General features: G+C 39.7%; 1 protein-coding gene across 1 annotated transcript; it reads right to left on the minus strand.

The window, feature by feature from the left end:
* Positions 1–9,449: 9,449 nt before the first annotated feature.
* On the minus strand, positions 9,450–10,394 carry LOC129536958 (olfactory receptor 1E2-like). The gene has a single exon (XM_055396177.2). It carries the CDS (start codon positions 10,392–10,394, stop codon positions 9,450–9,452), a length of 945 nt encoding a protein of 314 aa, XP_055252152.2.
* Positions 10,395–13,461: the final 3,067 nt, after the last annotated feature.

Raw genomic sequence — 13,461 nt, forward strand, 5'->3', positions numbered from 1 at the left:
ATGTGTGGGGTTTTCTTGTTTTAGTTGTATTTTGGCAGTGCTGGGCAGCTTGTGGGATCTTAGTTCCCTGACCAGGAATCAAACCCTGGCCCTAGGCAGTGAAAGCACAGAGTCCTAGTCACTGGACAGCCAGGGAATTTGGGAAATGTTTTTTATTCTTACATCTGAACATTAAAGAGAGATACTTGCAGTCAACTTCAGAGTACCCATAAATATAACCATTTTTTCCTTTTGGTCAGAGAACAGAGCAGGAGAGCAAACAAAAGACTCACCTTGATGGTCACGAACAAAAGCAGCAGAAACCAGGAAAAATGAGAGGTAAATCAACCAATTCAAGGAGTGGGTAATTAAGTGATCCTTGAACTCTCTCAGTCTGTGAATATCTCAAAGATTGTGTCTGGAATAATTTTGAGACTTTAATCTTTGAAAGATTTATTTCCTTGCATCTCACATTCACTTCCCCCCATTCAGGTAGGTAGTCAGGTCTGTATTCGTTGCCTCAGGATAGAGATGTGGGAGGAAAGCAGTAAGAGTCCACACCTTTTCCTGGCTTTTATTTCCAAAAGCCTGAGCCCCAGAATGAGGATGGAATTTTCTGGTAAAGAAAAAATGATTTGGTCCGAATTTGGAGATGAAGTGAAGTTTTGCCCCAGCAAATCAGAAAGAGATTGCCTTGACCTTGGGGCAGAGGAAGAGTGGGAGGATGCTCAGCGGACCCAAAGAACAGGGCACATCTGGTAGCCCAGATAGTGCGGATTTCCTCTCAACTTATGAACTGAATTTATCCCGAGTTAAAGATATTACTATCAGGGCAGTTTGATGGAGGGTGAGGATGACTGGCTTCACGGAAAGGGGCTACTAAGATGGTCTCTTTCTGTTTAGATCACCCACAAGCAAAATATTCCAGGGCACAGAGGCATCAGATTCCATCATTTACTGACCCAGGTGGCTCAGTGGTAAAGAATCCTCCTGGTAACCAAGACATGAAGGTTTGATCCCTGGGTCAGGAAGATCCCCTGGAGAAGGAAATAGTAACCCACTCCAGTATTCTTGCCAGGTAAATCCCATGGACAGAGGAGCCTACAGTTCATGGGGTCGCAAGAGTCAGACACAACTTAGAGACTAAACAGCAAAAAACATCAGCAGTCAATCTTGGCAAATTGCTGAACTTTTCCAACCTTGTGCTCCACCATCGGTGAGTCTTATAAACCTTGAAGAACTGTGGGTTTAGAGTGATGGTTGTATGCAAAGTATAACATACTCTCCAAATATATAGTTTCAGTTCAGTTCAGTCGCTCAGTCGTGTCCGACTCTTTGCGACCCCATGAATCACAGCACGCCAGGCTTCTCTGTCCATCACCAACTCCTGGAGTTCACTCAAACTCATGTCCATCGAGTTGGTGATGTCACCCAGCCATCTCATTCGCTTATTAGTTCCCAATAACAGCTTTGGTGATTCTCAACTACATTTGGTGATGGGAATCACTATTGAGGGTGGAAAACAATGAGAATGATGACTTCTAAATCATCCAGCAGGAACTGTACTATAGAATTAGGGTGTCCTGTTACCTGTTAAAGGAGATTTTAGAATAACTACCTCCCCTGCACTTCCAGCTTATCCAGCTTGTCTGAGTGTGGCTCCTGAGCCTGCTTCCTGTCTGCTACTTCCATGTCGTACATTTCCAGCCAGAGGCTCTGCCATTGTCTTCTGACTCCTCTCTCCTATGATGCCCTGACCCCAGGGATCCCCGGGTCCCAAAGAAACTCATTAATAGCAAACCTAGTACTTGATCCCCCTTACTGAGCCGTAGTTCTGAGCCACATTGCTGAGTAAGTCATGTCTAGGGACAGAATTCTGGGTTCACCCCAAGTCTGAGCTTCTCAGGGAAGCATTCCTTGATCATCACAGCCCACACCTTCTCTATCTTCTGGGCTCCTACAACAGGTATCAGAGTCAAGTATTGTAGCATTTCATCACCACTATTTTATGTCATCCAAAATTGCTTCCAAATATACCAATCTTCTCTCCTCCAGTGGACTTTAAGCTGCATGATAGCAAGTCATGTGTAGACAGATTCACCCAGGAAATAATCTATTAAATCATTAATGCATTCCTTCAAGAAATATTTATTGGGTAACTGCCATCCACCAAACACTGAGCCATGTGATACAGGGAAAACAGTGGCCAAGGAAGACATGGTCCCTGCCCTCTGGAAGCTTATTCTCTAGCTGGCAGACATCACAACAAAACAAGCCACTATTGAGTGTTACAAATGTTATCATGGGGGGATACAGGATGTGATAAGGGTATATAGCAAGGCACCTAACCTTAACCAGTGGGTCAGAGAAGACATTTTTTTAAAATGACGTTTAAGTGGTAGCTGAGGAGTCTTCCAGGAAAAGGAGATGAAAGTATCCAGAGAGAGAAAATGGTAAATGGAAAAACCCAGGGGTGAGAGAACCTGGAGCTTCTGACAAAGTGAAAGAGTTTCATTGTGGCTGAAATACAGTGCGTGGGTTTGAAGGAAAGCAGAGGATGGGGGTCACTGGGAGAGGGTAAATGTGAGTGATGTAATTTAGAAATTCCTCAAAAAATCATATATAGAATTACTGAATGGCCCAGACATTCCACTCCTGGGTATATACCTGAAAAAAATTGAAATACAAATATATGTATATGAATGGTCATACTGGCCCTATTCACAATAGCTCACAAGTGGAAATAGCTCACAAGCATTCATTGATAGCTAGGTAAATAAATGTGGTATATCCATACAATGGGATATTATTCAGCAATAAAAAATAAATACTACTGATAAACACTACAAGATGGATGAATCTTGAAAACATTATGCCAGTCACAAAAGTCACATATTGTATAATTCTATTCATATGAAATATCAGAATAGGCAAATCCATACAGAAATAAAGGAGATTGGCAATTGCTAAGGGAAAATGGGTAGTGATTGTTAGCGCACATGGGATTTCTTTGGGGGTAATAAAAATGTTCTAAAATTGTGGTGATGGTTGTGCAACTCTGAATATACAAAAATATTTAATTTTATACTTTAAATGAGTGGATGTTATGGTATATAAGTGGGTTTGCTCAGTGGCTCAGCCGTAAAGTGTCTGCCTGCAGTGCAGGAGACATGGATTTGATCCCTGGGTTGGGAAGATGCTCTGGAGAAGGAAATGGAAACCCATTGCAGTATTCTTGCCTGGGAAATTCCATGGACAAAGGAGCCTGGTGGACTATAGTCCATGGGGTTACAAAAGAGTTGGACTTGACTTTGGGACTAAAACAAAAAATGGTATATAATTAATAAAATTAATTATGTTAACAAATCTCAAAGAACAAGCCTTTATCCCTGGGGGAATTTGTATGCAGATTGTATATTCAATATATATGTACTAATTTGGCCACCTCATGCGACGAGTTGACTCACTGGAAAAGACTCTGATGCTGGGAAAGGTTGGGGGCGGGAGGAGAAGGGGACGACGGAGAATGAGATGGCTGGATGGCATCACCGACTCTGTGGACATGAGATTGAGTGTACTCCGGGAGTTGGTGATGGACAGGGAGGCCTGGCGTGCTGTGATTCATGGGGTCGCGGAGAGTCGGACACGACTGAGCGACTGAACTGAACTGAATGATAAGTTTCTTAGATGTGGTAATAGTATTACAGTCATATATGAGACTGTTCTTATTTCTAGGAGATCCTGAATGCTGAATTCTGTGGTTAAATGTCCTGATGTTTGAAAATTATTTAAAGCACTATAATATATGAAAAAATGAGAAAGGAAAGAAGAAAGAAATAGAGAATAATCAATACAGGGAGGAAAGGAGGAGAGATTGGCTTGTGATATAAATCTAAACAAATGACATCGTGTTTCATTTTTTAAATCCGGGAGTTCAGCAATATAACTTGCTTCTGTAGTGATGATATTTATAGAATCACAATATTGCAAATCGCTTTTTTCTTAATTTGTAGAAAATAAAAGTCACCATTTTTGCCTACATTGTATGCATTTCAATTATGTTGCTACCAAAAAAAAGATTGATCTGACTAAAGAAGAGGGGGGAAAGGAACAACGATAATGTTCCGAGATGTAATAGTAAAAGACTATCTTGAAATGAAGACAGAGGCAGACTTACAAATCAAAAGGGACTTGTTGTGTTACGAAAAAAAATTGTAACAAAAGTTATCTAATACAAAAACAATCTGATGAAATTTAAGTTTAAATAAACAATCCCATGAGCTTCAAGAGGGGAGAAGATGGTCATATGAGGGGTGGAGGGAAAAGGAGTAGTCTGCCTTACCTCAGATTTCTCCAGAGCAATTTTGAAAAATGGGAAAACAAATGTCCAAAAAATTCTATACCTAACCAATTTATCCTTCAGATATAAGCATACATACAAAAAGAAAATCTGGAATATATGAAAATTCAATAAAATAGCATTCATGTACCATTTTTTAACTTTTAAAATAACTAGAGTATGTAATCCAACCAATCAAGGAATTAATTAAAATAACAGCTCAAAAATTTAAAAACCATAATATTAAAATAGTATTATGGGAAGAATTCTGTTTAACTTTACTGACAATAAAATAAGAAAAGTATGTTACGATAATAAATGCAAACAACATGGTTTATCTTTTAACAGCAAAGTTGAATTTAAGGCAAATGACATTAAACAGACCAAAATTCATTGCTATAATAAAGAAGATAAAAAGTTCCATTTGGAATCAGTTCAGGTTAGAAGAGGTGCTGCAGATAGGAGAATACATTGTGGAAAAATGAGATAAGAGATAAAATGATGTGAATATGTGAGTAAAGAGAGATAAGTGAAAGGTACATAGATCAATGGAAGAGAATAGAGTCCAGAAATAGATTCACCCATATGAAGTCAATTGACTTCATACACAGGTGACCTGGTAATTCAGTGGGGAAAGGGGCAGTGTCCTTCAACAATTCAAACACTGGATACAATGCAAATGTCCATCAAAGGGTGAATGAATGAACAAACTGTGCCATATTTATGCAATGGAATACTATTCCATAATAAAAAGACACTACTGATTCATAGAATTATAACCCAAATCTACAAAACATTGTGTAGTGCTAAATATACCAGATACAAAAGAGCACATATAAATAATTCCATTTGTATGAACTTCAAAATCAGGCAAGCCTAATCTATAACTATAGAGATCAAATAAATAGAAATCAGATTGGTGGTCGGGGATGGGAGTTTGATTTAAAAGGGTCACAGCAAATTTTGAAGCGGTGGAATTATTACAGCTTTGGACTGGGATAGAGGCTATATGAATGCTTATAATTGTCAAAGTTCATTGAGCTGTACATTTTACATGGGTATATTGTCTTGTGTGTAAACTATACATCAAGAAAATTGGAATATACATGTGTGTATGCTCTTATTCCCATATCCTTGTTCTTATCATAGAAGGTCAATCATTTATAAATTTGTCAATTATCAGTTCAGTTCAGTTCAGTGGCTCAGATGTGTCCGACTCTTTGCAACCCCATGGACTGCAACACACCAGGCCTCCCTGTCCTTCACCAACTCCCAGAGTTTACTCAAACTCATGTGCATTGAGTCAGTGATGCCATCCAACCATCTCATCCTCTGTCGTCCCCTTCTCCTCCTGCCTTCAATCTTTCCCAGCATCAGGGTCTTTTCAGATGAGTCAGTTCTTCGCATCAGGTGGCCAAAGTATTGCAGTTTCAGCTTTATCATCAGTCCTTCCAATGAATATTCAGGACTGATCTCCTTTAGGATGGACTGGTTGGATCTCCTTGTTGTCCAAGGGACTCTCAAGAGTCTTCTCCAACACCACAGTTCAAAAACATCAATTTTTCAGTGCTCAGCTTTCTTTATAGTCCAACTTTCACATCCTTACATGACTACCGGAAAAACCATAGATTTGACCAGACAGACCTTTGTTGGAAAAGTAATGTCTCTGCTTTTTAATATGCTGTCTAGGTTGATTATAGCTTTTCTTCCAAGGAGCAAGCATCTTTTAATTTCATGGCTGCAGTAACCATCTGCGGTGATTTTGGAGCCCAAGAAAATAAAGTCTCTCACCGTTTCCATTGTTTCCCCATCTATTTGCCGTGAAGTGATGGGACCAGATGCCATGATCTTAGTTTTCTGAATGTTGAGTTTTAAGCCAACTTTTTTTTCACTGTCCTCTTTCACTTTCTTCAAGAGGCTCTTTAGTTCTTCTTCACTTTCTGCCATAAGGGTGGTGTCATCTGCATATCTGAGGTTATTGATATTTCTCCCAGTGATCTTGGTTCCAGCTTGTGCTTCATCCAGCCAGGCATTTTGCATGATGTACTCCACATATAAGTTAAATAAGCAGGGTGACAATATACAGCCTTGATGTGCTCCTTTCCCAATTTGGTACCAGTCTGTTGTTCCATGTCCAGTTTTAACTGTTGTTTCTTGACCTGCATACAGATTTCTCAGGAGGCGAGTCAGGTGGTCTGGTATTCCCATCTCTAAGAATTTCCCACAGTTTGTTGTGATCCACACAGTCAAAGGCTTTGGCATAGTCAATAAAGCAGAAATAGATCTTTTTCTGGAACTCTCGCTTTTTTTATGATCCAGCAGATGTTGGCAATTTGATCTCTGGTTCCTCTGCCTTTTCTAAATCCAACTTGAACATTTGGAAGTGCACAGTTCACATACTGTTGAAGCCTGGCTTGGAGAATTTTGAACATTACTTTGCTAGCATGTGAGAATTGTGTGTTAGTTTGAGCATTCTTTGGCATTACCTTTCTTTGGGATTGGAATGAAAACTGACCTTTTCCAGTCCTGTGGCCACTGCTGAGTTTTCCAGATTTTCTTAAATTGTCAATTATGTATTCATTCAAATACCACTTCATGTTTTTTCCATTTGCTTTTCCCTGGTTAACTTGACTTGAGCAGCTTTTCATATTGTTTATTCTTGATGAATTTTCTCTTAATGTTCTTTACACATTTTTTCTGTTCAGCTGTCATTTTACTCTAATGTTATTTGTAGGAATTCTCTGGATATTTTGAATTTTAATCTTGTGTCAGTTAGACATGTTATAGTCTGTCATTTCTCTTTCTTATTTTTTCTTACTATTTTCACGTTTATGCAGTGAAATATGTCAAACTTCTCTACATCAAAATAAGTTTGTCAGTTTCCAAAAAACAATTCCATTGAGAATTTTATTTGATTGCATTGAATGTATCTGAGGAAAACCAGTGTTAAAATTTGAGATTTCAAAGCTCGTCAAAATGAACTTGTCAAATGGATTGATTTTACTATATAAAATTGACTCTTCGAATGTAAATCAAAACTACAATAAGGTATCATCTCACTGCATTTAGAATGGTCTCATCAAAAAGTCTATAAATAATAAATGCTGGAGAGGGTGTGGAGAAACAGGAGCCCCTCCTACACTCTTGGTGGGAATGTAAATTGGTGCAGCCACTGTGGAAAACAGTATGGAGATTCCTTAAAAAACTAAAAATAGTTACCATATAACCCTTCAGTCCCACTCCTGGGCATATACCTAGAAAAAAATGAAAACTATAATTTTATTTTATTTATCTTTATTGATCTCTTTTATTTCTTTTCTTTTCTTTTTTTCTTTTTACTTTACAATATTGTATTGGTTTTGCCATGCATTAACATGAATCTGCCCTGGGTGTCCATGTGGAATTTTAAAAGGTACATACTCCACAATGCTCACAGCAGCACTATTTACAATAGCCAAGACATGGAAGCAACCTAAATGTCCATCAGCAGATGGATAGATAAGAAGATGTGATACAAACACACACACACACACACTAAAATGTGAGTTAGCCGTGAAAAGGAATGAAATACATGGATGAACCTAGAGATTATCATTCTGAGTGAAATAAGTCAGACAGAGAAAGACAAATATCATATGATATCACTTACACGTAGAATCTAAAAAAATGGTAAAAATGAACTTATTTACAAAACAGAAACAGACTCGTAGACACAGAAAACAAACTGATGGTTACCAAAGGGGTCAGAAGGAGAGGGATGCCTTAGGAATTTGGAATTAACAGATATGATGACCCCAGATGGGTTGGAACCAGATGGTTGATGATATTAACTCTTGGTTACCTCATCACCAACAAATCAGAAAACTGTCCATGAGCGATCATGGACCCCATAACCTTGTCCCCAGAGAGTAATCCCTTCTTCTTTTCCCGATATAATCTCTGAGCAAGACTTGGCAAGTGGGAGTTGGTTCTTTGGAACATGATTTCACATTCTCCCCAGGATTGCCAACTTCCTCAATAAAGGAAGCTTTCCTTTTACCCAACACTTGTCTCTTAGCTTTGGATCCTTGAGCATTGAGGAGCTGAACTTGAGTTTGGTAACAAGGTCAGGAAAACATAAGGTAGACACAAAAATAAATCAGAGGGAAAAAAAGCTAAGATATAAAACGATGTAAAAAATGTGCATGGAAAAGTGAATAGGACACATTTAGGGGAGGCTGGGAAGTTGTGAAGTATGGATCTTATTTAGCACTGATTTAAGAGTATAATTATTTTAAAATAATACCAGAATCAAAGCAAAGTTCTAACTTAAAAAAAAAAATCTCCTGCGTTAAATTAGTATAAGCATGCAAGGCGTGAAGACCATTTAAAAAACTCATCTTAAAATGTGCTTTTAGAGGGTTATGTAGGGAAGAAAAAGAGGAAGACCTTGCTACAAGATCATCAAGACCTCCTTCCCTAGTTCAACTATGCAACTACACTTTACTTGTTGAATGGTTATGTTCTATGTCATTTTAACAAAAGTTTACATGGTGACAAAAAAATATGAAATAATATTTCAATATTGAAAGTTATGACCAACCTTGATAGTATATTAAAAAGCAGAGACATTACTTTGCCAATCAAGGTCCGTCTAGTCAAGGCAATGGTTTTTCCCGTGGTCATGTATGGATATGAGAGTTGGACTGTGAAGAAGGCTGATCGCCGAAGAATCGATGCTTTTGAACTGTGGTGTTGGAGAAGACTCTTGAGAGTCCCTTATACTGCAAGGAGATCCAACCAGTCCATTCTAAAGGAGATCAATCCTGGATGTTCATTGGAGGGACTGATGCTAAAGCTGAAACTGCAATACTTTGGCCACCTCATGCGACGAGTTGACTCACTGGAAAAGACTCTGATGCTGGGAAAGGTTGGGGGCGGGAGGAGAAGGGGACGACCGAGAATGAGATGGCTGGATGGCATCACTGACTCTGTGAACGTGGGTTTGAGTGTACTCCAGGAGTTGGTGATGGACAGGGAGGCCTGGCGTGCTGTGATTCATGGGGTCGCGGAGAGTCAGACACGACTGAGCGACTGAACTGAACTGAATATATCTACTAGATAAAATAGTGTAGAAATATCAGACTTACCATCAAAGAGAGAAGGGAGTTTTCTTTCTACAAAAGACTCTTCCCAGGGCTCCCTTCATGTCTCTGTTCCTCAGGCTGTAGATGAAGGGGTTCAGCATGGGGGTCACCACAGTGTACATCATAGCCATCACAGTCTCTTTAACAGTGGAATTATTAGCTGATGGGCATAAATAGAGACAAATAATTGTGCCATAAAACAAGGACACCACAGTGAGGTGGGAACCGCAGGTGGAGAAGGCTTTGCAGATGCCCTTGGCAGAAGGGACCTTGAGGATGGAGGACACAATTCGTGCATAAGACATGATAATAAGTAGGAATGGGATGACAATAATGAGCCCTCCGACGAAAAATATCACCAGCTCATTAATTCGAGTGTCAGAGCAGGACAGCTTCAGCAGAGCAGACAAATCACAGAAAAAGTGGGGGATCACATTGTTTTCACAAAAGTGCAGCTTGGCCATGAGCAGGGTATGTAACATGGCATGGAATGTGGTCAGTATCCAGGGCAGCACCACCAGGAAGGAACAGAGCCTGGGGCTCATGATGGCGGTGTAGTGCAGGGGGAAGCAGATGGCCACGTAGCGGTCATAGGCCATGGCCACAAGGAGGAAGTCCTCCAGGTCTCCAAAGAACAGAAAGAAGTACATTTGTGTCAGGCAGTCAGCATAGGGGATGGACAGGCCTTGGCTCTGCATATCCTGTAGCAATTTGGGCATTGTGACAGAGGAGAAGCAGAGGTCAGAGAAAGACAGGTTACTGAGAAAGAAATACATGGGTGTATGGAGGTGGGGGTCCAGGCAAATGAGGATGATGATGAGAAGGTTCCCCAGGATGGTGGTAATGTACATTGCCAGGAACAGGACATAGAACAGGTTTTGATGCTCTGACTTGATGGGCAGTCCCAACAGCAGGAACTCTGAGACAATAGTTTGATTCCTTCCTGTCATGCTCTGTCTCCAGTATCTTTAGGAAGAAATAATAGTGTCCACAAAAACCTGAATTTCAAAATGAACTTATTTCTGATAAACTGGCTCTTAGGTGCTTTGCAAAACTATTTTATGTTTTTCTCAACACAATAATTACAATCTTTACAGGACCCCAATTCTCTATAATAAGAATATCTATCATTGGAAATGACTTATTTTCTTCATTTCTATTTAACATGAAACAATATTCCAACTTACCTAAAACATTCTTATCCCTTAGCTTCTGAGACACATAACACATTGGTTTTTCCCATACTTGCCTGGTCAGACATCCTCAATACTCTACTGGCTTCTGTTTTGTCTATATCTTCAACTTGATTGATGTTCCAGGGTTTTTTCCTAAACACTGTTCTCTTATAATTTTATACCATAAGAAAAGGGCTTCCCAGGTGGTGCTAGTAGTAAAGAATCTGCCTGCCAATGCAGAGACAGTGGAGCCTGGAGGGTTACAGTCTATGGGCTTTCAGAGCTGGGCCCAGCTGAAGCAACTTAGCACACATGCACCAAGAAAAACTCATCTACTTCAATGGCTTGATTACCATTTAAACTTCAGTTGTAGATGTTTCTCTAAACCATAAAAGAGTATACTCAATTGCTTGAGTAACATCTCCACTCAGATGTATCACACACATCTTCAGTAAAACAGATTCCAAAAGAAACACAAGATCTCCCTTTTCCCAATCCCTCTCCCAATTCCCTCCTTCTCCAAACTTCCATATCCCAGAAAAAGACTTCCAGGTTATCCAGATAAAGCATGAGAGTCTTCTTTCATTTCCTCCTTCTGTTATCAATACCCAACATCTGTCAACAAGATCTAGAAATCCTTTCTTCTTCACCCACTCCTTATCCACACTGTCACCACCTTAGATCAGCCTGACATCACATCTTTTTTGTACTATTGGAAAAATCTTTTTGTAAAAATAAAAAATGCTATTGGAATATACTTGATTTACAATGTTGTATTAGTTTCAGGTGTATAGCAAAGTGAATCAGATGTGTGTGTGTGTGTGTGTGTGCATGCATGCACATGATCAGTCATGTCCAACTCTGCAACTCCATGGACTGTAGCCCAGAAGGCTTCTCTGTCCATGGAATTTCCTAAGCAAGAATACTGGAGTGGGTTGCTATTTCCTACTACCGGGGATCTTCCTGACCCAGGGATCAAATCTTTGTCTCTGGATATATATAAATCCAGTCTTTTTTAGATTATTTTCTCATATAGGCCATTACAGAGTATTGAGTAAAGTTCCCTGTGCCGTACATTAGGTTCTTATTAGTTATCTATCTTCCAACACAAGAGAAGACTCTACACATGGACATCACCAGATGGTCAACACCAAAATCAGATTGATTATATTCTTTGAAGCCAAATATGAAGAAGCTCTATACAGTCAGCAAAAACATGACCGGGAGCTGACTGTGGCTCAGATCATGAACTCCTTATTGCCAAATTCAGACTTAGATTGAAGAAAGTAGGGAAAACCACTAGACCATTCAGATATGACCTAAATCAAATCCCTTATGATTATACAGTGGAAGTGAGAAATAGATTTAAGGGACTAGATCTGATAGATAGAGTGCCTGATGAACTATGGTCGGAGGTTCATGACATTGTACAGGAGACAGGAATCAAGACCATCCCCATAGAAAAGAAATGCAAAAAAGCAAAATGGCTGTCTGAGGAGGCCTTACAAATAGTTGTGAAAAGAGAAATGAAAAGCAAAGGAGAAAAGGAAAGATATAAGCATCTGAATGCAGAGTTCCAAAGAATATCAAGGAGAGATAAGAAAGCCTTCCTCAGTGATCAATGCAAAGAAATAGAGGAAAACAACAGAATGGGAAAGACTAGAGATCTCTTCAAGAAAATTAAAGATTCAAAGGGAAAATTTCATGCAAAGATGGGCTCAATAAAGGACAGAAATGGTATGGACCTAACAGAAGCAGAAGATATTAAGAAGAGGCGGCAAGAATACACAGAAGAACTGTACAAAAAAGATCTTCATGACCAAGATAATCACGATGGTATGATCACTCACCTAGAGCCAGACATCCTGGAATGTGAAGTCAAGTGGACCTTAGGAAGCATAACTACGAACAAAGCTATGGAGGTGATGGAACTCCAGTTGAGCTGTTTCAAATCCTGAAAGATGATGCTGTGAAAGTGCTGCACTCAATATGCCAGCAAATTTGGAAAACTCAGCAGTGGCCACAGGACTGGAAAAGGTCAGTTTTCATTCCAATCTCAAAGAGAGGCAATGCCAAAGAATGCTCAAACTACTGTACAATTGCACTCATCTCACACGCTAGTAAAGTCATGCTCAAAATTCTCCAAGCCGGGCTTCAGCAATACGTGAACCGTGAACTTCCAGAAGATCAAGCAGGTTTTAGAAAAGGCAGAGCCACCAGAGATCAAATTGCCAACATCCACTGGATCATGGAAAAAGCAAGAGAGTTCCAGAAAAACATCTACTTCTGCTTTATTGACTATGCCAAAGCCTTTGACTGTGTGGATCACAATAAACTGTGGAAAATTCTGAAAGAGATGGGAATACCAGACCACCTGACCTGCCTCTTGAGAAACCTGTATGCAGGTCAGGAAGCAACAGTTAGAACTGGACATGGAACAACAGACTGGTTCCAAATAGGAAAAAGAGTATGTCAAGGTTGTATATTGTCACCCTGCTTATTTAACTTATATGCAGAGTACATTGTTGAGAAACTGAGGAAGAGGTTGCCTGAGGAGAAGGTCCTCACCAGAGGCCTTGGCGGAGGGCCAGCCTCACTAGGCATGTCTCCAAAGTTCTCATAAACATCTCCTCCCTTGAAGCAGTTTCACTCAGCCCTTAACAATCCCTGGCATGCAGCTGAAGAAACACTCCTTAGCCTAAGAAACACTTTCTTTCTTCTTTTTTACATTAGCCTTAGAAATACTCCCTGAGCATATAGTCCTTGAGATAATCAAAAGCCCTGCTAGTAGCCTTGCTTGATAGCTGACTTGAGGCTTAGGAAACTGATTACGCTTAGAAGT

Source organism: Moschus berezovskii, chromosome 20 (assembly GCF_049115385.1).
Source record: "Moschus berezovskii isolate FMDL1 chromosome 20, NW_MosBer_1.0, whole genome shotgun sequence".
Lineage (NCBI taxonomy): Eukaryota > Metazoa > Chordata > Mammalia > Artiodactyla > Moschidae > Moschus > Moschus berezovskii.